The sequence below is a fragment of the Melozone crissalis genome, unplaced genomic scaffold (genome assembly GCF_028551555.1).
Source record: "Melozone crissalis strain CALT ecotype California unplaced genomic scaffold, PUWL_Pcris_2 ptg000016l_1, whole genome shotgun sequence".
NCBI classification, from domain to species: domain Eukaryota; kingdom Metazoa; phylum Chordata; class Aves; order Passeriformes; family Passerellidae; genus Melozone; species Melozone crissalis.
Window position 1 is genome coordinate 32,681,546 of NW_026535794.1, and position 25,211 is coordinate 32,706,756.

The following is a 25,211-nucleotide window of genomic DNA, read 5'->3' on the forward strand; positions in this document are numbered from 1 at the left end:
GCTGTCACTATCCTATTCAAAAAACGAGAATCAAAGCACCAAACATTTTGGCATTATTTCTGGGAGAGGGGTGGCTGCGGCTGTCGGGACAAAGAGGTTTTCTTCTGGATCACGTTTGTTTCCTTAGCCAGCCCACGTGAGACCGGGACACAGATCGCCAAGGCGGGACGAGATCCCTCCAGCGGGAGCTGCGGGAACCATTGCTCGGGACAGAGGCAGAGGCAGCCCGGTGCTCCCGGGGCACGGCAGGGTGTCAGGGGCACGTCAGGGTGACCAGAGACGCGGCAGGGTGACCAGGGGCACGGCAGGGTGCCCGGGGGCACGGCAGGGTGTCAGGGTCACGGCAGGGTGACCACGGGCACGGCAGGGTGTCAAGGGCACGGCAGGGTGACCAGGGGCACGGCAGGGTGTCAGGGTCACGGCAGGGTGACCACGGGCACGGCCGGGTGTCAAGGGCACGGCAGGGTGACCAGGGGCACGGCAGGGTGTCAAGGGCACGGCAGGGTGTCAGGGGCACGGCAGGGTGTCAAGGGCACGGCAGGGTGTCAGGGGCACGGCAGGGTGACCAGGGACACGGCAGGGTGTCAGGGGGCACGGCAGGGTGTCAGGGGGCACGGCAGGGTGACCAGGGGCACGGCAGGGTGTCCGGGGGCTCCGGGTGCGCAATTCCCGGACCGGGATCGCAGCTCCCGGGAAGGAGCCGCGGCCCCGCCCCCCGGGTCGCACGGCCCCGCCCCCAGCCCCGCCCTCGGACCACGCCCTCAAATGGAGGCGTGTTCTCCCGCTAAACCACGCCCCCTAGGGCCGCGCCCCCAAGGGCCGTCGCGCACGCGCCCTCCACGTGTCTCTGTCGGGCCCCTCCCCGCTCTTTGTTTACCCCGCGTGGGGCCGCGCGCCGGCCGATGGCGTCAGCGCGCCCGGCCCCGCCCCCAGGCCGCGTCCGCTGCGGGAGCCGCCCGCGCCCCTCGGTGTGCCCGGTGCCCAGCCCAGCCCCGCGCACGCTGCTCGCCGCCCGGCTGCCGGCGGGCGCATGTTCCCGGGCGGGGTCGGCGCGCCGGCGGTGAGCGCGGGCGAGCATGGCCACGCCCGGGTCGGAGAAGAGCAGCAAGAAGAAGACGGAGAAGAAGCTCGCCGCCCGCGAGGAGGCGAAGCTGCTCGCCTCCTTCATGGGCGTCATGAACGCCATGCGCAAGCAGGTACGGCAGGCGTCGGCCAGGACCGGCAGCCCGCGGGCTCCGTGCTGCCCTCAGGGCCGGTCCCGAGAGTTTCCCGTCCCTTGGGCCCGACCGCGGGGGAGCCAGCGGAGCCGGCACCGCCGTGCCCCGGCCTCCGGAGACGCACGGCGAGAGGGCCGAGCTCCGGTTGGTGTGCCCGGCCCCGTGTTGTGCTGCCGGCAGAAGACGCCGTGGATCTGTTTTTCCTTGCGGGCGGTCGGGCAGGATGAGGCTGTGGGTGATGGATGGCCCGGTGTCCCCAGCTGGAGCATTCACGGAGCCCCTTTCGGACCGAACCCCGAGGGCGGGGGGAAGGCGCTGCTGCTGGATTGCAGACCAGAAACTCTTCTCTGAACAAATGGACTGTGTGCTCTCTGAACAGTGAACCTGCAGCGGGAGGAGAGGAAAGAGTAGAACCATGGTTTGGTTTCACAGATTGTGAATACCTCTTTTGTCTTGAATACCTCTGGCCATCGCACTAGGAAGCCAGTGACAGTGTAGGAGTGTGGTGGCTTCGTCCAGCCTCAAGTTGTGAAACTCTTGCCTGATGGCAGCTTCCATGGTCAATGTTTCAGTAGTACTAAAGGTGACTCCTCTGTTCACCAATAGAGCAAGAGTGGTAACCAAAATCACAATCATGCAAGTGCATTTCAGTTGAGCTGTCCAAACTGAATTGAACATTCATTTTTAATTATTTTTTTATAAAAACATTGAACTAATGGTACAAGAGCAGAAGGATGATAGATGTAACTCCTTGCATATGAAGAAATCTTTCTTCTCAGAGAAGGATCTAGATTGGTTGTAGAACTTTGTTTAAAAACAGTGATGTGCAGCCAGAGTTAAAGCTGACTCTAAACCCAGACCATGTAGGGGCTTCACACTTGGCACTGTCATGTGTTGTATCTTATAGGGTTTAGTTGCTTGTCCTCCAGTGTTAGTCTTGCCAGAGGCTCAGTCCATCTTTTAATGCTGTCTGCACCAGCAGTCTGGGTCCTGACCTCACAAGTATTGGTGTTGGTTCTTCTTTTCTCTAGCACTTCAGCCCTCTTCTTCTCTCAGTAATAGACAGTCAGTTATGCTGTCTGCATAAACCATTTCATGCAACTAAGCTCTTAAGTATGAAAAACTAATTTTTTTTTCAATTACTTCAGCTAGTAAAGACTTAAGGCCTGTGATCTATGTTTTTTATGTAGGCTTTGTTTCTGATCTGAAAGTGTAAACATATTCCCAGGTGTGGCTGAATTAATAACTTGGTTCCTCAGTGTTTAGTTCATACCTCTGCCATTGTTTAACAGGACATGCCAGATGCTCTTATGATTTGTGAGTAGATAAAGGAAATATTGCCCTCCTGTGGATATATGTGCAGTCCCCAGCACAGAATTTCACAGTGCTTTACCACGTCCCTGTTCCAGTGTGTGGTGCCGCATTGTTCTGTGTGAGTGCCTCATCTTGCAGTGCAGTGGGGTGCCAGCTCTCATGTAGCCATGAGCCACTCCAGACAAGGAGTGAGAGGGTCAGGATTAAGTGCTGTGAAGTCTGTGTGTACTTCTGATTCAGATTCCAGAATCTGTTATGCCCAGGCATAAGCTGCTCTCAGTTTTGCCTGCAGACTTCTCATCTGACCTCAGATGAGCTTTACGTATCCCACACGGTGCTGACTGGTCTAGACATTTTTGCAGATTTCGTGGAACTCATGCTTCTTTTATGAGTTGTTTGGAAGAGGAGCTCAAGTATTACTGAGGGAGTGGGGGGAGGTGTGGTTATACAGGTTAAATTTGGGAAGTCAGCAGGAGCCAGAGGAAAACACACTAGTTTCAGCTCATTAGTTGTGCTAAAGTTGCAAGAGGATTTGCAGTCAGCTCTTTCCTCTTGTATTTTGGCAAGTCAGGAGCTGTGCTGTAGTTACAAAACCCGAATATGAGTTAAAATTTCCTGTGATGGAAGTGTCAAGGTGCACCTGCAGCTCTAGATATTTAGCTTATTAGTTAATCCTGTAGGAATCTGGGCCAATGGGAACTTACAGCTCATTTTAAGGAGGCTGCTTTTTGTGTGAGCTGGCATGAATAGGAATCCTCCATGAGTATGGGAGTTCAGAGTAAACTGTGGGCATACTTGCACTCAGTACAGGTGAGGTGTTGGGCCAGGTGTGTTTAGTGCTTGGAGGACTTGATGCTTGTCTGCAGCATTGATGACCCACATCTTTGTGGGTTTTCCAGAGCTATTGGACAGCGTGTGCATAAATCATTTGTTGCAACATTGGAGCTCAGTGGAGGTCAGCCAAGAATGAAGTCATTGCGAATGAGGCTGGGATAGAGCTGCAAGGTGTTGCTGAACCTGTTCTTTAGAAGGTGAAGTGTCCTTTGGTTAACACCAGTCACCTGCTGCGTCACGGAGGTGACCCCCTGACAGCAGTGGGGCCTTCTGGGAAGAATTGCAGCAATCCTCAGAAGAGCAGTAGTTGAAATGGAGCCATCACACCCAGAAAGCTCCCAGGGAAAGAAGTTAAAATGATGGTCTGTTTGGGTTGGCAAATGCACCAGAGCAGCCTCAGAGCATCTGAGGTGTCACAAATGCTGAGCTGAGGCATTTAAAGTGTCTTAGAAATGCAGTGTGGAGCTCAAGCAACAGCTGCAAGTCTTGGCAAAGCTTGGCCACAGGATTTTATGGTATCTTATACTGCTAGTTTCCAATGCTTGTTTTGAACCAGAAGTGTTAGAAATTTCAGCTTTTAAAGGATTTCCTCTGAAACTTTTCCAGAATGGTCTCTTTTTTTGTTGTTGTTTCAATCATAAATGTTTTAAAACTACAAAGGAAGCTATATGTCACCCCCATCTAACTTCCATTTCGATAATATTTTTGAAAGTATTATTTTTATTTTGTCCAGTATGTGCTTTTGAGTGTCCTGTAAAAAAAATAAAAGTAGGCATGTTTAAAGGAATTGTAAATGTGGGTTATCAGCCCTAGATAATATTGTCTCCATGTGGAAAACTTGCAGTTCTAAGCAAGTATGTATTTCCCACAGTAGAAATGTTCTTTTCTGGGGCTGGCCTTGAGATGGGTTTATGTAGATATTTTTGAGAGCAGTTCCATGAACCTAAGGTAATAGTCCAAAATTATTTCCTATTTTTTGAGGAAGCAGTGCTGCTCAGTTTTTCTTTTTTAGTAGATAGTTGTAATTAACTGTAGTATGATATGCATTCATTTCACTCAATATGTTCTTAGAAGAGATATCATTTCAGAATCTGTTAAAATTATGTGGTTTTACCCCTTCAACAGCTTTTTATAAGTTCTGTTGCTTTCCCTTCTCTTTCTAGAGCATGACAGGTCACATGTAGGGGAGAAACTAGCTGCCTACATATAAACAGCAACAAATGAGAAACTAATTAGGTTTTGTTTGTTTGCTCATGAGGTATGACCAGTCAAACCCTTCCACAGAAATGGTATTTTTTGATAAATTTTCTTTAAAATGCTCCATTGAGTGCTTTAAACTCATTCATCACTTTGACTCCAGTTGGGAAATAGGATGGCAATTCTTCAGATATGAGGTTCTTGTGAATTGTTTTGAAAATCAGCGGCAGAGTAGAGGAGAGCCATTGGTAGATTAAAGCAGTGCAATATAAATGCAGCCCCTACTAGATGCTGCAGAGCTACATTACTATAGGCTGATGTAAAAGCTACAGGAAATACTTTGATCAGAGTTGATGTTATTTGTGACCATCCTGTACAAATTCATGGGTAAACTGATGTTTGCTAGTTCTCTAGGCTACTGAACTTTGACTTCCAGAAAATCTTTTTGTCACATAATACTCTTGAGTTTTATGTGTTACAAAAAGTAATGAATTTCCATGAGCTGTTTTTAAGGAAATGTTGTTGAAATATTTTCAAAAATGCTGATTTTTGTCTTTTTTTCCCTCTGATTCAGAAAACTCTTTGTGATGTCATTCTTATGGTTCAAGAAAGAAAGATCCCTGCTCACCGTGTTGTGCTTGCTTCAGCCAGTCATTTTTTTAACTTGATGTTTACTAGTAAGTCTTTTGAAAATTGATTCATTTTAAACTTTCATTATGATATCCTGTTATATATGTGTCTGTCAACCTGTTGATCTTATGAAAGTGATTAATTTGAGGGATAAGTGTAAGTGAAGATATCTCATTTTGTCTCCTTCCATTCATCTCTGTTCACCCCTCTCCTCATTTTTCCTTTAACTCTTGTGACCAACTCAATTGTTACTTTATATATAAGCTCTCTTAATTAATATCTGGGGCCTATACACTGTATTAGTTTATCATCTCCCTTCCTTAACCTGAAATTTGGGAATTTTTTTTGTCCCATTACAGAATTTGTCTGCCATCAGGCATTTCTGCATATAAATTGGGTTATCAGAGGTTAGAGACATAATTTAGTGGCTGGAGTGGATGATCTTAGAGATCTTTTCCAACCTTAATGTGATTACTTTAACTCAGTGATTCTGTAATTATTTCATTTATGCTCTCTTTAAAACTTCAGTCATGTAGTATCTTATCTTTTCTATGCTTTACCCATGAATTGTAAAATTACTCTAAAATCAAAGTTGAGTGGAAGTAAAATAAATAACCATTCATTCTAGTGCTCCTTGAATGGAATTGCCCATCTGTGGGCAAACCTAGTGCTGTGTCTGGATGTGGGGAGCTTGGAGCTGTCTCCATTGTTATCAGCTTGAATGTGGAAATGGCTTTTGACAGTGGTAATGCCAACATGGCAGTCTGGCTGCAGTCAACAGCGTCTAGGACTTTTTCTACTTAACACAGTTTATCATAATTTAGATAATACAAGGATGTACTCACACCAGTTATCTTGTTTGTTCCACTGCCTCCTTTCCTGAATTGCATTAGCAATCCTGGGAAAACAGCAATCAACTCTGAGCAGTTTTTGGGAGGTTACCACTTTGAATAATTGCTTTATTTTCTACTGTTTGCAAAACATACAATAACTAGAGTGAGTTCTTGATTAAAAGTTTGTTTTTTAATCTGTTTGCAGCAAATATGATTGAATCTAAGTCCTTTGAAGTGGAGCTAAAAGATGCAGAGCCTGACATTATTGAACAGCTCGTGGAGTTTGCTTATACTGCAAGGTAGTTTTTTTATTTCAAGCTCATGCTTTTCTAGGAAGCCTGCCAATTTTAAATGATAAAAACTTAATATAATGTTTTTGTGATTCATCAGTTTTGTTACCATTGAAATTCTTTCCTTTGTTTAAAGCCTGATATGACTAGACCTTCTATCCTTCTTCCCTCTTCCTTTTTCTTTAAGCAGTAGGAAGCCCTACAGACTAAAGGAAATGGTATTTGTCTCCAGAAAGCAATTCAAAGCACTTCAAGCTTTTGACTTCAGTGTTGGAGTCAAATGATGTTTCCCACGGTTCTGTAATTCAGGTCCTTATTGATGTCAGCAGGGTCTCTCTTTGTGGCCCTAGTAGCTATGGCACAGAACCATTTCCAGGAAGTTATACCTTCATCTCACAACAGGCAGGGTGGATAACTCCTCTGTGAAAGTGTTTCCCCCCTGTCTCAGCTTGTCCCATGTATTTGGGGGTTTTTGTGGGTCTTTTTTCTCTTCCAGCCCCTCCCCCCACCCAAGCAGAGCTCTTGCAGATGGCTGGGATTGTAAACAGCACTTAATCAGCTTTAATCCAACCTGTGCATGGCAGGCCTTTCATCTAATGGGGTTAACTCTCATTAGGGAGGCTTTCTCCTTTCTTTTGAGAGCAATCTTCTTGTGTAGCCATCAGTGGTAAGAGACAGTCTGTGTCAACAGCCCACCCCGGCCACATGTTTGCCTGCCCTGATAGCCAAGCCCTAGATGGACTGTGCCTTCCATAAGTTCTCATGAAGCACTGCCAAATGTTCTGCTTATGCGCTTTGGGCAAATCAGACACACCAGTCCTGACAGAGTTTAAACAGATTTTGCTGATACCTGTTTGGAAGTTGAAAATAGTCATTCAAAAAGTTCTGGGTTTGTTTGGTTTTTTTTAACCTTTTGTGAAAGTGGTTAATCACACAACTCATAGCAATAGTATAGGACTGCAGAGGACCTGTGTTAAAGGCTTATTCTTCAAATCTGAGGACTGGTTATTCTTTGCCCTGCCTAGGTGAAGTAGAGCAAACAAAAGCAGTTTGGAAAGATCATGAAGGATGTATGCTTAGACTGTATGTGAAAGATTCTTGGGTAAATAGGAGCGAAATCATTTTGCCATTTATTAAGTTTCTTTTTTTTTTTTATTGCCGCAACTTAGGTATTTCAGTGATGCTAATTTTACACCTTCTGTTTTGCAGAATCTCAGTTAACAGCAATAATGTCCAGTCTTTACTAGATGCAGCAAACCAGTATCAGATTGAACCTGTGAAAAAAATGTGTGTGGACTTTTTAAAAGAACAAGTTGATGCTTCCAATTGTCTTGGTAAGAGAGATAGACTTAAATTTGCTGTTTATTTTTTAACTTTGCTGTATTGTCTGTCTGTGGATAGCCATAACATTGAGCTAAATCCAGGCATGTAAAAATAATTTTTCTCTGAATCTGAACTGTTGCCCCGTGCCACAGGGTCTGCTCACTGTGCAAGGTCTCATCCAGCTTGGCAGGATGCTGGAGCTTCTTGTTTGTTAGAGAACTGCATGTGTTTAGTGAGGTGGAGCTTTCAGTTGTTACTGTACTTGCAAACAGAATTTTACATATTTGTAACTTCTCCAAAACTAGCATATCTTTTACAAGTATAAACGGAGTAAGTTTAGGCTACTTTTGATTTTATTCACTTTTTATTTTGACTGAAAGCAATGAATGTTATCTGGACAGGTTTGATATGTTCTGTAGCTCTAATGTGGACTTGGTGTTACAGAAAAGGTACACAACAAGTAGAACTAAGTACTTTTTCATGCTTAAGATTTGGTGCACTTTATATAATCAGAAATTTAAGAGAAACTTTTTTTGTGTTTTTTATTGTCATTGTTAGGTACTCTCCTAGTAACATCTCAGTCATATTTCAGATGTTTATAGCAGCAATAGAAATGTTTTGCAGAGTATATCTGAATTACAGTGACTCAGCTGACACTTCAGTGCAACACAGCTGTGGCTCTGAAACAACTACTAGAAGAAAGGCATTTTACCTAAGGAAAATACCACTTAGGCTTGCTTTGAGGCATATATGTGCCCTGTGGCTTCTGTTAGGTGAAAAAAAATAATTATGGTCTCTAGCACTTGCATACTCTGTTGCTAATTTATTGCAAAAAGATTGAATCAGTTTTTCTTTGTGGCATTGTTTTTAAATTGAAACATGTTTTGTGCAGACTCATAAGCAAGTACACAGTTCATTTTTTAAAAAAAAGTATTTGAAAGAATACTTGGCTCAATTTGACTCTTGAAATTTTGTCATATAGTTTGCATTTTACTGCTCTGAGCAGCTCAGACTAATTGCAACCCGTATGTTAGTGAGTCGCTCCTACCCCACTTGCCATTTCCTCTGTGAGAAGGAAGACATGTGGCATGATGAGAAGTTGCTGCTGAAAAACTCTGTGCTTACCTGGTTTTTAATGGCAAAGTTGGCAGTGGTGCTTCTCAGCTGCTATTGCTGTTTATGCCTTTATGCCAACCTTCTGTCCTTCCAGCAACATCAGTTTGACTTTGTGTTGGTCTGCAGCTGACTGTGCTTCATGTACAGAAAAATCCCAGTTCACCAGGCTCTTGAAGGAAACTGGGCTTGGCTGGTGACTGATGGTGCATGAGCAGGTCAGGAGAGGTTGTAAAACATGGATCCAGTTTCTCAAGCTGTTCTGGTTAGACGTGGTTAGGGTGGCTTGGCTCAGACTTGGTTAAGGTGCTGTTGTCTGCTTTGTAATTGGGAAAGAAGCAGTGAGGAAATAGTGCTGGAGAGACAGTTAATACAGCAAGTGTTACAGGTCTGACTCTCCAGTCAGTTCAGTAGGGATAGGAATCAGCAGCTTGCCTGTCTTAGTTTGCCTTGAATTGCAGATGACTTGTGATAGCATGTGTTTTAATGGGGGTAAAAAAGGCGTGGTAATAAATATTAAACTGGAATTGTAAGTATCACTGAAATTACAGTAATTGTATTCTATTTTCATATATTAAAGGTAATTGCAGTTCAAGTTTAAAAGGGGCTTTTTCTTAATTTTCCTTCATAGGCATAAGTGTGCTAGCAGAATGCCTAGACTGCCCAGAGCTGAAAGCCACTGCCGATGACTTCATCCATCAGCATTTCACTGAGGTTTACAAGACAGATGAGTTTCTCCAGCTCGATGTTAAACGTGTGACACATCTCCTGAACCAAGATACACTGACAGTGAGGGCAGAAGACCAGGTGAGATCCCTGTTTCATAGCAGCTAAAAGCATTGAACTATCTTTTTTTTAATCAAGAACTCACTTCAGGTACTCAAGTATCTCACTTACTGATGTTCCTAGAGGATATGATTGACATAGTGCTTGCTAAATTGTGGAGTAAAAGGTGAATCCTAACTTGATCAAAACCAAATATTAATAAATATTCACATTTCAAGTGTAGTTTAAAGATGTGTTGTTTCAGCAAAGTTGGAAGAAAGAGAGGGAATAAACAGTTTCCTTTGTCAAGATAGCTGTAGAGCTTCTGATTGACTAGTACATAAGCTAAATTATGTGGTTTGTAGTGGTGGCTTCTAGATTGGGAATTATGTGCTTTTGGTGAACCAAAGTGATGAGCAAACTGCACCTTAATGGATGCACATTTCTACCTGAGTATGGCCTAGCCTGTTCCAGAGAGGAGTTTTGTGATGGATATTTATATATACACAAGCCTGGGGAATTGAGGGACTTGCAAGTAAGATGAGTAACACACTGAAAGCTACACGCGTTGGCAGTGGTGGATTGCTGGAAGACCCTTATTTAGGGACTGGGCATAAAGTTTAGGTGGCTGAAAGGAGCCTGGAATTCACTCAATTCAAATTTCTAACTTGTAGTAGAAGTCACATCTGCAGTTGTCCCATTTGGAATGCTTGTTTCAGCTTAGAGCACAGCCCTGAATGATTATTTTCCAGCTTGTTCTTCCTACTGCAGGAAAAGAGGAAGCAATAGGTGTCTGCACTGCAGCCCAGACAGGTGGTTGTAGGCTGTTGTAGCAGTTGAGTGGTACTTGTAGCTTCTTAGTCAAAGCTGTTGAAAACCAACTGAAATCTTCCCTTTGTAGCTCTGCTGTTCAGGTGCTTGAATTAGGTAATTTAAGTTTGTGTGGGTATGGCATCATGAGTTGACTCATACCTTTGAAGTGCAGCAGAAGGATGTTATAGCTGAGATGGTGTGTATATCCTCTTGGAAATGGATGTTCTTCTGACTTCTGCTGAAGTTTCCATTGACATTGACCTCCAACAGGCAGAGAATTGATTTGAAGCATTAAGGTTTAATTATTTATCTTACTGTATGTGATGTAACTTATGAAAATAAGAATTAGTAAGAGTGGGGGATAATATCAGGTGATTGAATGTGGTAGTTGGTTTCTTGCAGGTATAAAAATTAGTAGTGTCACAGATCAACATTCTTACTGAGTGCTGGGAAAAGTTCAGATCATAGGGTAACATTCTTAGAGCTGGAATTTTGTTTGGCTTGCAGCCAAAATGGCACTTATGGTTTACATTCTTGAAGTTCTATTTGTCACAAGTATATATTGTTACATATTCAGCATGGCATCATTAAAATTCCTTTAGGAGACTGGTAGTGTGCAGTAGGAAACTACAAAAGTTTAACAGTTGCACTACAGGAATCATATTTCTCAGAAGTACTGCTAGGAAGTTGACATTATTCTCTAACTTTTCTTTTGGTGTGAAGCATACTTACATTTAGCAAAAAGAGAAGGTAGCATTAAGGACTGTCTGTCCTACACTATGTTCCTGCTCAAGTCATTCTGTTGAATTTCCTTAGCTGATGGAATTGAGCCTTTGATTGTTTTCTTTGCTCTCCCACATTCCCTGATAATTTTGCAGAGTTGCAGCTGGGCTGGTCTGGTAGTCCTGAATTATTCTTCCATGCAGTGTCTTTCCATGTCATGTCTCAGTCACCCAGCACTAATTGCTGTGACCAGTTTGAGCTACAGGTGTAGGCACTGCCTGTGCTATTGCTTACAGTGAGGTTGTCCTGCCACTTCAGAGTCAGTGCTGCTGAGTAAGCTTGCTGTGTCTGAGAGCAGCATGGAAGTATCAGAATACACATGTAATCCTGGATTTTTTTTTTCATTTCTTCCTCACCCAGTGTCCAATTATAAATAGAGCAGATTTCTTGATTATCTTCCCTGTTCTACCTTCTCTGACCCCTAAGAATACCCATTATCTTTTCCTGTGAGGAGGAGGGAAAGAGGAGATGCTCTGGTAAATTTACAGTAGTTTGCAAATAAAAACTTTGATTTAAGAGGTCCCCTAAGACACAACAATAGCAATGCATTTGGATACCCAACAGGATGATTTATTCAGAGAACCAGTTTATCACCTCAGGAGACTATATCAAGTAGAAGTTATTTCATTTCTGTGAAAGCATCACTGATGTTATGGCACAGAACTTGAGTAGTATTAGATTTAACCTGGTGTAGGAGTTACCCACGTAAATGTGAATTGCAGATTCATGTTTTCCATTTGGAGGGAAAAAAGTTAAACAGCAGAAGCTGTAGGCTTTTGAAGTTTGTAGATAATATTTATTCAGTGATTGTGCATTTGTTTTACTTGTCTGAGCATTGTCTTTTTTGGGCTTGGTTGACTTTTGTGGTAGGGTTTTTTTTCAAAAGACGGCAGTTGGATCCCCACATAACAAAATGTTAGTATAGGTTAACCTCCAGCAGGCATCAGAATCAATTATAGCATTAAGGTTCTGTTACTTGTCATGCTGTGTGGTGATGTACCTTATCCCTTTCTCTCCTTGTCTCTTGTTGAAGGTTTATGATGCAGCAGTCAGATGGCTGAAGTACGACGAGCCAAATCGCCAGCCCTTCATGGTTGATATTCTTGCTAAAGTCCGATTTCCTCTAATATCAAAGAACTTCTTAAGTAAAACTGTTCAGGCTGAACCACTTATTCAGGATAACCCAGAATGCCTTAAAATGGTGATCAGTAAGTTGACCTCTAGCTGAAATCTTTATGATGCTCTATATAATTTTAAAAATGCTTTGAAAAATTTTGAAAATTGTTTGCTTTAAAATGTTCTAACATTTTCACATTAAATCCATCTAGGATTGTCCAAGCTGTGTTTTAGTTAAAGTTGGATTAGCAGATTATTATGTAAATAAAACTCATCTTATGTAACAGTGTGACTTTCATTTGTTTTCTCCTAGCAAATGGCATGAACTCCATGAGAAGTAATGGAATGGAGATTTTGTCAGTGACTCCTTAGGGTAACTGAAAGTTAGCCTGCCTTTGTGACAGGCTTGTAACTTCAATATTGTTCATGTTTGTGTGTGCATTAATAAAATAAATATGTAACATTTTGAATATTTAAAGCTTTCCTAAACAAGTTAGAATTTTAGGTGTATGTTTTACTGTTTCTATCTATTATATACTGACCATTGATCCTACAATGATTGGTCCTACATTTGCATTCTCAGGGCGCAAATGAAATAGGAAACAAGCTTCCCTTTTGTTTTTAGGCACCATTTGTAAAATTTTATCATGTAAGAAAGAAAAGCAATTTCAATAGCAGTTAACCAGTTGGCTTCAATTTAGTGTAGATCTAAAAATCAGTACACAATTGTTTTCCTTCACTCAATGAACAGGATTCAAATTAACCTATATGTTGGTAAGTATCTGCTGACATTTGACATCAGAGTCATACTTCTTGTGTGACACCAAGTTTGGTACATCGTACAGGAAATAAGGATTTTTGTCTTCTGGTTTTAGTGGCTTGTAATGTCACCGGTATTTTTGCACTCTTAGGAATGCTTTCTTTTGACTGTTTCAATGCAATAATCTTAATTGCTTGTTAATATTGGATAAAAGAGCTGATCAATCAATTGGTACAAAACATGAGTCTCTATCTGTCCTGTTTTCACATGGAGCAGCCGGTTTGGAGTAGGGTGTAAATCTGGATGTATGCTCCCACCCTCTCATGCTGCCATGCATCCTTCCATTTTGAATCAAAGCTGTATAGATGTCATGGTTTTCCTCTTTTCCTTCCCTTCCCTCTCTCCCCCATGCCTGCCTCTGAAAGCTCCCAATCCATGTGTGAGCTGCAGTGGCTCTGCAGCTGTTGCTGTTTTCCTGCAGGTGGGATGCGGTACCACCTCCTTTCCCCGGAAGACAGAGAAGAGTTGGTGGAAGGCACGCGGCCGAGAAGAAAAAAGCACGATTATCGCATTGCTTTGTTTGGAGGCTCTCAGCCCCAGTCCTGCAGATATTTTAACCCCAAGGTAATCGTTACCTCAGAATGCATTAAGATTCACTGCTTGTAATCTTACCTGTTTTCTTTGCTGGTGATATTAACTAAGACATAATGATCTACGAAATGGTCTTAGGAAGGAAGTATTCCATCCCTACTGGGTATACAATTGGAAGAATATAGTTAATTAAGTATTTTTAAGTCTGTGTACCTAGATGTAATACTTTGTTTTGAATAGAATGACTGTGTTTGTTTCTTAGCAATATTAGATATGGAGAGCTGATCAATCTGTCTGAGTTGAGCATTGACTGGTATGTGTATTTCTCAGCTGCAAATAAACAAAAGGTCACTAAAACATCACGCAGTTGGTTAGGAATATATGAAAGTCTGTATGCATGTGCATGCACATAGGTGTTTAGAGATTACTCAAAGCAGGTTTTTTTAGCATATAATAATTTACTGGCTTGTATGTTAGTGTAGAACCCAGTTTTTATTGGGATTTTTAGTGCATTTATTATAAATATGCAACCACTTCTAAATTCTAATGGTTCACAATTTTGTTTGTTCTTAAAAGTATATAAGGAGAAGAATGGGGGGCCAAATATTACATAAGTGGAAGAGAGTGAGTTTTTACAACAAAAAAACTTAGGGATAATCAATTTAGACCAAGCAAGTTCTGCCTGAAATTTGTTTCCACGTTTCTTGAATAAAATCAAGTCACAGGAATGGTGTAGATCTCAGCTATGCAGATTAAAGGGTCTAAAGACATCAATGTCATGCAGAAGGATTACCCATACCCTATTTTACCAGGCAAGCACATACAGTAATACAGAACAAATTTGCCACATAAGCATCAGGGCTCTGTTAAGTTATGAGATCCCATGCATGTAGTAATATTTTGTTGAAGAAATTTTGGTTCTAACTCAGCATATTAAATGCTTGTTAAAATTTCAAGCAGTTTTGTGGGCTGTGTGAACTTCAAAGTGTGCCCTGTCAAATCTAATTTTGAATGAATGAGCCTTTGGGATGTGTTTTGAACTTTTCTTTCACATTCCTTTTGTAAGGAATTGTAAAATGCAAGCCACCTCTGATTACCACTCAAGTCTGGGGGTAAAATCCCCAAACCCACCAGCTTTGCTGACTTAGCTTGAGAGACACTTAATACGTATTCCTATTGGGAATTCAAATTTCTTAACTAATGACTGCTTTTTTCCTTTATACATATACTGAAGATAAGCAGCACTTCAGCTAGGGGTAAGGAGGTAAGGGGTACAGAGCAGATAATTCTCTCCTTTCCAAAATCTAAGTTTGGGAAGCCTTTCATCAGGGCATTTGTAACTTTTCAAGCAGTTGCATGATTTTCGCAAAGAAATCTGTTTTGTAGGTAAAGAGTAGTGTCTGTGAAAGTCTACATAAAGCATAGGATAAAAGAGCTTTACCTTTCATAGACTGCTTGTCCAGCAATAACACCAAAAAATAACTGAGTTTGGAAGAAATTTTGAAGGATTGCCTCTTAATCAAAACTTACAGCCTTGCATGTGGGCTAAGGAGTGGGGGAAGAATGGGGCAGGGAAAGAAAACTAAAAATGGGTAATTGGAGATCTTTATTCTAACAAGCATGTGTTCCTTCAATGTTTTCCTAGTGCTTATATGTTTCCTTGGGTACTCTTAGCTAGCCTGTTATGTCTTGTTGAACAGCTTTTACCTAATTTCCAACTCTTAAGCTATTTAAAGGTCCTTTTCTGGATGTTTTGCTTGAGTATTTGATTTTAATCTTTAAACTCTGACAATAGCTTATTAAAAGCAACAAACCAATGATCCAGAACCGCTGCTGAATTACCATTTAACTCACTTTAATTGGTCTCATCAAAAGATGATGGGAGGGTCACAGAACAGAGAATAAGCTTGTGTATGTACTTTTGCAAGGTTAGGTCCTTGGGAAAAATTGAAGTTTTGCTTGTCTGTTGAACTGATTGAATAGTGACCTAGTCCCTCACTTCTGATATTAATCAAAACCAGAAATTTAATTAAATTATTACATGTCACATAAACAATTCAAAACAGAAGTTATATTTTTCCTGAAAATATTTTCTTGGTTGCAATATAAGTTTCCATAGCTGTTATATGATAAAACTAGTGCAAAAATTTTAATTTTCACTGATTCCTTTGCACACAAAATTAGTCTCTAATGCTGATAGTCATTTCCTTGTTATTGGAAGGGTTCTTTAAATAAGACTGGATTGGATACTGTGTTTTATTTGTTGAGAATGTTAGCAGTATTATTTTAAGACAATATTTGCTCTCTTTGTTGCACTGTGACTGGTATTTCTATTGATGCATGTTCTTCATCAAGAAAGCAAAATGATGCAACAGGATAGATGCAGACGGGCATAACACTTGTGGAGCAGTCTGGCACTAATTTCAGTAGGCATACATGATTTCAGAATACTACTAGAAATCCTAGATGTTCTATTAACAGTTGTGGGAAGCATTTTCTTGTTGAATTTTTCACAGAATTTAAAAAAAAAAATCCCTAGGTTGGGAATAAAATACTTGTTTTGTTTTATGAATTCTCAGTACAGAATTTATATATGATTGAGATTTTGTGTCAGCAATATGCTGCTTCTTTTGAAATTACTATCTCTAGTGGCCCGAAATGGTTGGAAGTTTTAAATTCTCAGCAGTGCAAAATTCAACAATGGCAAATAAAAAGTAACAGATGCCTGGCAATGCTATTTCTTGATGATCAAGGGGACCAGTATATCTTTTAGGAGGACATAGAGCTGTAGTCAGTAAGCTGTTAATGGGGAGTTTGTCCACAGTGGACCTGTCTGCTGGTTTTTATGACAAACTTGGAAGAGGAATCAATTGAAAATGAGGAAAAGTCTTACACAAAAAAAGGTACTTTTTCACAGGGCCTGTAATGTTATGTGCCATTCTTGTCACAGGGTCTTGAGGCTCTCAGGAGTTCAGGTAGTTTTAATAAGTGATTCAATAAATTGATGAAAGAGAAAAAGGTATAGCTTTTGACTCTGGTGTCCTGCATTGCAACTTGATGAAAACAGATCAGCAGGGAAAGAGTCACCATGTACTGACCTTGGTCCATCTTTCCCTACTCAGTCCCTGAGAATGGAGACTTGCACTGCCCAGGGCTGTGTGGATCTTGACTGTGCTGTAAAGCAACACTTCTGCATAATTCTTTAATGTGTTCAATTAAAAAAGTGAAATAATTCTATGTGGTACAGACTAACTTCGAAGAGCATTGCAAGAGGATGACCTAAATTGCCTCCTGCTGAAAGAGGAGGATACTGCTGAGTATACTCAAGTTATGGCTTTTCATTTGATAAAGGTATGGATGAAATGGATACATGAACAGAAGCCATAAAAGTGGGTCAGGTCACTGCCCTTTATAACAGGAAAGGAAAACAACGGGATATTTTGTAAAATTACCAGAAGTTTGAGCTAGAAAGTATGTTGATCTTGCACAATGCACTGAGACATTTTCTTAAGATTTATGCAGCTATTTATTTTGCCATGCTGTAGTATGGCTTTCCTTTCTAGGATGCCCCAGGACCTGTTTGTCACCATAAAAGGCCACATGCAGCTGACAGCTCTTCTTGATATGGGGGATGCTACAAGAAAAGATTGTAAGATGTTCTGGACTATAACATGCTCTGCCTCTCTTTCTTTGAACCCCCATGTAGGAGTCGCTGTTCTTCCTCATTGACCAAGGTGTTTGAAGTATGTCCTTGCTAAGAAAATGTAATGATGTAACGTCTTGTGTGAACCATTGCAGTGAAGGTCATTCAGCAGGTTGAGGTAGACCTTCTTGAGGTGGCACAGATAACAGTTAAGGTCCCATACTTTCCTGTTCAGTATAGGATTCAAGCTATGCTCATGGAATATGTGAGATGCTATTACTCAAGAAGTGTTTCTTGTGCTGTATGCTATCCTGGTCTGCCATCAGTTGTTGAGTTTGGTGTTTTTAAGGCTTTGGGCATTACTGCTCATATTTGATACTTGCTGATTTTGCCAATCTACGCAAAATCAGTTCATAGGCATCATGACTGCCAGTATTTGTGATGGAGCATTACCCTATTTCTCATGCTATCAACTGTGGATAGCTATAGAACATTTGTGTTTTGTAAATTCTGTAAATAAGCTTCTAGTTGTCATGGTAATAAAGTATGTATCAGAGCTTTTTTACTGAGTTGCTTGTCAATTTGGATATTATCTTCTCCTTTTTCCATTGTCTTTGCTTGGTACATTCTGTATTTTATTATTTTTTAGAAATAATATGTTACTATATGTAAGATGTCTTTTTCCATTGCTATAAAAGAAAATGCAATCCTACTTTATTGGTTACATGCATTGTTTCTAACATTATAGCAGCTGGAGGTCAATTGTGTTGGAAAAAAACACCAAAACTGTTTTTCAGGGAAGCTGTACTGGGTGCACACAGGGAATGTGGAAATAGAATTTCTTAATGTCATGGTTCATTGCATCTAACTATGTCTGTTGTCTAAGAGAATTTTTCAAGAGTACGCCTGAGGAGTATTCTTCAATAAACAGTGTTCATGTTTGTTTTGAAAAGGAACTTAAAACTGACCATATCTAAATCTCTATGAAAAGCTCTGTTTGAAAACACTCACTGTACAGGTAAGTGTTATAATCTATTAGACATTACTTGTTCTTTGTAATGCAGGATTACAGCTGGACAGACATCCGATGTCCCTTTGAAAAGCGCAGGGATGCAGCTTGTGTCTTCTGGGACAACGTAGTTTATATTTTGGGTGGTTCCCAGCTCTTCCCTATAAAGCGAATGGACTGCTACAATGTGGTGAAGGATAGCTGGTATTCCAAGCTAGGACCTCCAACACCTCGAGATAGCCTTGCAGCCTGTGCTGCTGAGGGCAAAATTTATACATCTGGTGGTTCAGAAGTGGGTAAGACACTAAAAATCTTTAAAACAAACAAAAAAGCACAAAGAAAGATAGCTGGAAAATTTTCTGGTTTTTTGCATGATTTTGTTGACAAGAAACTGCACGTTGCCATGTTAGCCTAATGAGTTTATTTTCCCATATTTAGGATTTTATCCCCCTTTGCCCATCCAACAACCTATTTGTGTTGTGTTTTGAAAATGGTTTCACTGAAGTGAATAGTATTTACATCAGTAAAAAGTACACTGCACCTCTTAAAGAGTTAAATAGGGACAAGATTTGATGGAGCTGTGAGCAACCTGACCTAGTGGAAGGTGTCCCTGTCCATGGCACGGGGATTGGAAATAGATGATTTTTAAGGTTCCTTCCAACCCCCACCATTGTATGATGATGTGATTCAATGAAATATATTTTGGGAGTCCCACTCTTATCTTTCTTCTATAAATCCACAGAATTCACTGTAGTTTAAAATTTTCTGGATTGTGTGACCAGAATAGCTGCATTTTGACAATGGCCTTCCTTTTATGCAGCATATGTTGGGCCTAAGGAGGTCTTTTAAGAAGGGGGCAGGCGGGGGGGAAGTGGAAAAGAAATCTCTTATAATTACTGCTTTTGGTGGTGGAGTTGTACTTGGTCCTGGTCAAGGAAGTTGTCCAATTTTTTTGTCAAATGACAGAAGTTATCTTCTGTTATTTTGTTTATCTGTTGGCTTACTTCCACAAATGGAGAAATTATACCTTTAGATCATTTCAGCATAGTAAAGTAAAAAAAAAAAAGACCATTGGGATTTTTTCGCTCTCCAAAAAGTCTAGAACGTGACTTATGCTGTGGTGTTGCAGGAACGTTTTATTTTGTCTAAACGTGGCACATCATCAACAACCCAAAGGTTGAAATGCAGGCATGGTATAGCCATAAAAATAGTTACAGTAATAAAGCTGTGTTCTTGGGAATAAAAACAAATGGGAAAAATCGTAGAAGGAAGATCCTTTTGAGATCTGCCTTGCTGCAGAGGGAGGTGAACATGGGAAAAAATTGTCGTGATCAGTGCTTAACACTGTCACGTAATGGAGGTTGTAACATTTAGGCCATGTTTTCTGACCTCTAAAATAAGTTAAGAAGTCTAATGTAGCAGCAGAATAAGCAGTTCCCAGCTGCCACCTCGTGTGGTGAATGTGAAATAGCACCTTTCCTATTACTTGAAATAGGCTTAACTAAGTCCACATTGGGTAGCTTGGAACACTACATCATCTCATGAATCTTTACAGTTTCCCATGTTTCAGTTTATGGGGAATAACAGGAAAATTTTTTGATTGTACAGTATATTTTCTAATTCATGATAAATAGTTAATACAACTATAGTTGAAGTTTAATGTAGCAGTTTTCTTACAAATACACCCTCACATTACTGCACAATTCCACTTTGCTTTCCATTAACCATGTTAATCAAGACAGGGTAGTAAAAGCTAAACATAAATAATGGAGTTTAATTTGCCTGTACTTTTTCTTCAGAATTTTGTGAATACTGAAATTGGAAAGGTCTGTCTCCTGAATCTAGTATTTTTGAATTTGAAGCAGGCAATTATGTTGAAAGCATTAATCTGATCAAATGCTACAGTGTGTTTAGCTGTAAAGAAATCTAAAATTTTCATTTTTTTCCATCAGTTGAAGAGGTTGGATTACTGTATCAGTCCATTACAGACAGCATGGCTCTTTTCCCCATCTTGAATTGATGGGAGTCCTGTTCTATTTGCAACAACTAGCAGAGTTTGGAAGCTGAAATACCAGATTCTTTTACTCTTGTTTCAGTGCAGGAGAAATACTTAACATTATACTGAAAATGAAAGCTTCTGCCTGTTAAAAAAAGAAAAAATGGGTCTGATGGATTTTTCCATGGATGGGAATTTCTGCAACTTCAAAACAATAAGAATGTTTGTTTACATCAAAGAAAAAAATGTCGCACTCTATTCAGTTTGTGGTGATACTGAGAGTGACAGGGTGGGAGTGAACAAATGCACACTTTATAGGATTGTGTTTATAAGAGTCATTTTGGGTCTGGAAACATAGCATCCTGTTGAAGGTTCAAATCCTCAGCTGGTAGTAAGTGCTGCTAATGTGACAGGCTTAATTTTAGAAGTAGAAAGCCAAGGAAAACAGGCACAATAAAAGGCACTTTTAACTATTCTGGGTGAATATACCTTTTGAAACAAAGGGAAGAAGGATGTCGTTCTATTCTGTTCTTGTATTCAGCCTTCCCTGCCTTGGTTATGATTTGGTCACTTACCTGAGCACAAGTTTTGAGCCCCCATCTCTCTTCAGCAGAAAAATTGCTTTTGATTTCAGTAAGAGTTTCCTTGGCTTTTGAGGGAAGAGTACACAGACCCTTCACTTCCAGGCAATAAGTATCTACCAGTCCTCAGGAAGAAAGTAAATTGGGCAGAGGTAGCTGTTTTCTGGTTGCTAATAATTTCAGGACTATGTTATGACATAAGCTATCAAATTCCAAAGGCAGCAAGTGTTCTGGGTATTGGACAAGTCACATTGCTTAGAGGAAAAAGACTCATGAACCTATAGTGAGTTTACAAAGCTGGTTTCATCTTCACATCTGAAAGTCCAATATATTTCCAAGTAGAAAGAGTAGCATGAGCTGATGACAATGGGATGGGTAATTTAAATACATCTCTGTTTAGCATTTATTTCCCTCCAAGAAAAAAAACCTTACCTTTTTTCGTGTTGTTTTTAAACACAAATAGCAATTTTATAAACTTACTTGCATATTTTGGAACAAAAGAATCAAAATAATTACAAGTATATGTTTTCTGAATAATCCCAAGTTTAAAGCTGGTTAGTTCTACTTTTGGAGGCAGGAAAGCAGCTTTCCCTTTTCCACTAGCATCAATATGATGATTGCTGTTAGACTCTTCTCTTGAAAGACAACCATAAAGATTAATGCCACTTTGGTGGGTTTCTATTTTTTTAAGGCAATTCTGCACTGTATTTATTTGAATGCTATGACACGAGAACAGAGAGCTGGCACACGAAGCCCAGCATGCTGACTCAGCGCTGCAGCCATGGAATGGTGGAGGCCAATGGGCTCATTTATGTGTGTGGAGGCAGCCTGGGGAACAATGTTTCCGGAAGAGTCCTGAATTCCTGTGAAGTTTATGACCCAGCCACAGAAACGTAAGTGTTGTTTTAAGTCAGGTTGGCTTCAGTCTCTTGTGTAAATGACTGAAGTGTAGATGACTACAGGAAAAACTCTGGTAAGGAATTTTCCCTGAGTCAGCATAAAGAAATCAGTTCTTTGTAGTTCTACTTGAAAGATGTTTTTTCTTAAGCACCTTTCTTCCATATTTTATTTTCCTAATGATAGGTTATACTTAGTTTCTCTGAATCAGATGGTGATTTGTCTTTTTTTGTTTGATTTATTTTCCCAGGTGGACTGAACTGTGTCCAATGATTGAAGCCAGAAAGAATCATGGGCTGGTGTTTGTCAAGGACAAAATATTTGCTGTGGGTGGACAAAATAGTTTAGGTACTTTCATTCTATTAATTCTCTGTCTGGTCACACAAAGTTTCGTGGGGTTGTTTTTCTGTTTTGGAATGGATTCATTCCACTCTGTTCAGCTGTAGAGCTTTGAACAGCACCATCAAACATGTCTTCTTGTTGTCACATCAGTGTTGCCTTCTTCCTTTCACCTCCCCACTTCATTGTTACCTTATTTTTCAAATTCTTGTACTCATGATAGTCAAGTTCAGATATGCACCCCTACTGTAGCCCAGTTCTGAAGCAGTTAATATGGCTAAACCAGGCATCTGAGATTTTGTTTGTTTGTTTTTTATTTTGGGGTTTTTTTTTTAGTTATTCATGATTTTAGCATTCTTTTGAGAGACAGGTAAAGGTGTAGCCACTATTTTAAAACTTTACTCTAAAGACTTAAATCTATTCTGCTATTGTAGAATGGTGAAAATGTGAGACCTCTTTTGACAGCTCTAGCTTTGAAATATGATTTGCTGTCATGGCCAGGTCAATTAGGATCTGCCTGTCTCCTTGTCTTTTAAAACTAGAAGAATAATACTTTACAAGAAGAATTGAATTTTAATTGCACAGAGTTTCTGAAATGCTTTTCAAAATGGAAAAATTCTCATTTATGAGGTTTTTGAACTCACTATTTACAGTAAGTGGAATTCCTGATTTCAGATAAATGCTGTTTTAGAATACAGCTTGATTTTTAATTGGCTACTGAAACTATTCCATCATGATTGATTCCCAAACATTTTATCAATCTGTAATCTGCCATCTTGCAAAAATAAGTTTATTCATCAAATGCTCCTCTTAGAAGTGTTAAAAATTGTTCTTACCGTAGTAAAATGAGGAAGAGTTATGTCTGAGTTTAAAAACTCATATATGTTAATGTGATAGATTTCTTGATCTCTCAGATCTAATAATTGAGTACTGGAAGTAAAACCTGAGTTAAATAGGGACAGCAGCATGTTTGTAGCTATTGTTAAGTGTAATTACTAGCATATGTCCTGAATAAGCAAATCTTAGTCACAAAATATACTCTAATAACTTTTTGTTCCTTTGGCCCTTTTCAAAGGAACTTAGGCTTTTTCACTTTGATGATTTTAGTATCATCATGACAAGAAACCTCCTCTATCAGTAAATTGCCAGTTTTGGTAAAAGTACCCGTGAGCCTTCTAGAATGAAATGACACTGCTGTAGGGAAATTTCAGGTAATTCTTGAGTTTTAGTCACTAGCCCCAAATTTGTCAGAAATTCAGCACTGAAGCTTCTTCTGTTCATGAAGTAACATGTTTGAATCTGTAGAAACCATCTAGTGTGAATTTGTGAGAATACATCTTACTTTCTATCTCCTTTTCACTTTTCCCTGGTTTTGTATTTATACAAGGATAAGCTTCTAGTTTAGAAGCTGGGGTGTATTATCAGATTTGCTTTTTTTAGTGTAAGATTTTTGAAACCTTGAAAATAAAGACTTGAGTTTGCATGCTCTAGTGCAGTCCATACAGTGCAACATAATAAGCAGTTATCTATCTCATTGCTTTGTAGGTGGCCTTGATAATGTAGAATATTACGATATCAAGATGAATGAATGGAAGATGGTGTCTCCAATGCCATGGAAAGGTGTAACAGTGAAGTGTGCTGCTGTGGGACCTATAGTCTATGTCCTGGCTGGTTTTCAGGGTGTTGGTCGCTTAGGGCACATTCTTGAATATAACACTGAAACAGACAAGTGGACAGCCAACTCCAAAGTCCGTGCTTTCCCAGTGACAAGTTGTTTAATCTGTGTTGTAGACACTTGTGGGGCAAATGAAGAAACTCTAGAGATCTGAAGACTCTAGGAGATGCCGAAGCATTCTTCAAGGACTTAGGAAAAGATGGTTTTGGTGCTTTGCTTCCATGTTTTACTGAATCGTGTTAAATTTAGTAACAGGAAGAAATTGAGATGCAGTCTTTTAATTTGTATATACAGCATATTGTATAATGTGGATTTTTGTCATGCCCATTTTCTTGTCTGTTTTAAAGAGATGGGGATGTGTTTTGAGAATCCACTAACCTAGGTGATATCACATGGCATCTTCCTTTAAAAGAACTGTAGGTGTGGCCTTGTCAAACAGAGACCCAATCCAAATATCTAGAATGCCTCTAAAGCATTTGATAAAGAAAAAAATTCTGGTTAAATTTTACCAAGACCAGTTGCAGAGACACTTCCTTTAATGAAGGAGAGTAAATACAGCTTGACTCATGAGAAAGAGGAACAACAATTTTTTCTCCTTCATACCTACCTGCAGAAATCTTACTGGGATGAAATGAAGACATTTTCTCAGGAAAGACCAGGGACTGCTGTCTAATAAAGATTCCCAATGTTTCAACAGCTCTCTAGATCATGATAGCTGGCTTCTTCCAGTGAGTTTCTTCCATCATTTGCATGACTGCTTATCAATGTTTTAAGGTTAGAGACGCCATACATAAAAATTAGAGGAACACTGATGGTGTCTGGCATTTTGTGGAGCCTTCACAGAAAGACTTTTTTGATTTTATTTTTTTTAATTACACTGAGGTAGGGAATGGTGGGGCAAGTTGACGACAATTGTGCACTATAATTAGCAAGTTGGAAACTTGGAAAGAATTTTTAATCTATCTTCCCAGGCATCAGACTGTACATATTGTAGATGCCAAACCTTTAGCAAATATGGGAACAGGAATGAGAAAAGCAAAGTCAATACGACACATATATTGATTTTCTTCTTGAAAATGACTGTTTTTAAAATGGCATGAACCAAGTAATTAAAGATACTTTACAGAAGTCTTCAGAAGTTGCACATGGTTATTCATCTCTCGTTTAGAAGTACAGAGTTCTGTAAATGCTTCCAGCCCACGTGATGGTAAATTTCTTCATGCAGCCTCAAAGTCCAGCCTCTCAAGCTTTGGGTGTCATCGACATTGTGTGCTTCTTCCCAGTTCTGGAAAACTATACAAATGACATCTGTCCTGCTCCTGTGCTAGTTTATTCATAGATGCATCATAGTTTTGTCACCTCTCTTCTAACTTGCTGATTTTTTCAGGTCTGGTTCTATGAGACTAGTGAGTTAACTTCAAAATTTGGTGCTTGCTTGCCTCTACTTCGCTTGTGCTGTGGATTTTTATTCTGTTTTAGTTCTGAAGTTGCT

General features: G+C 40.1%; 1 protein-coding gene across 1 annotated transcript; it reads left to right on the forward strand.

Annotated features, from left to right (window-relative positions):
- The first annotated feature begins 1,012 nt into the window (after positions 1-1,012).
- On the forward strand, positions 1,013-24,847 carry KLHL7 (kelch like family member 7). The gene is made up of 11 exons (XM_054273268.1): positions 1,013-1,196; positions 5,137-5,239; positions 6,231-6,324; positions 7,525-7,649; positions 9,383-9,558; positions 12,146-12,320; positions 13,470-13,612; positions 18,287-18,527; positions 21,500-21,701; positions 21,956-22,053; positions 23,590-24,847. Exons 1-11 carry the CDS (start codon positions 1,077-1,079, stop codon positions 23,871-23,873), a joined length of 1,761 nt encoding a protein of 586 aa, XP_054129243.1. The 5' UTR covers positions 1,013-1,076; the 3' UTR covers positions 23,874-24,847.
- The last annotated feature ends 364 nt before the right edge of the window (positions 24,848-25,211 follow it).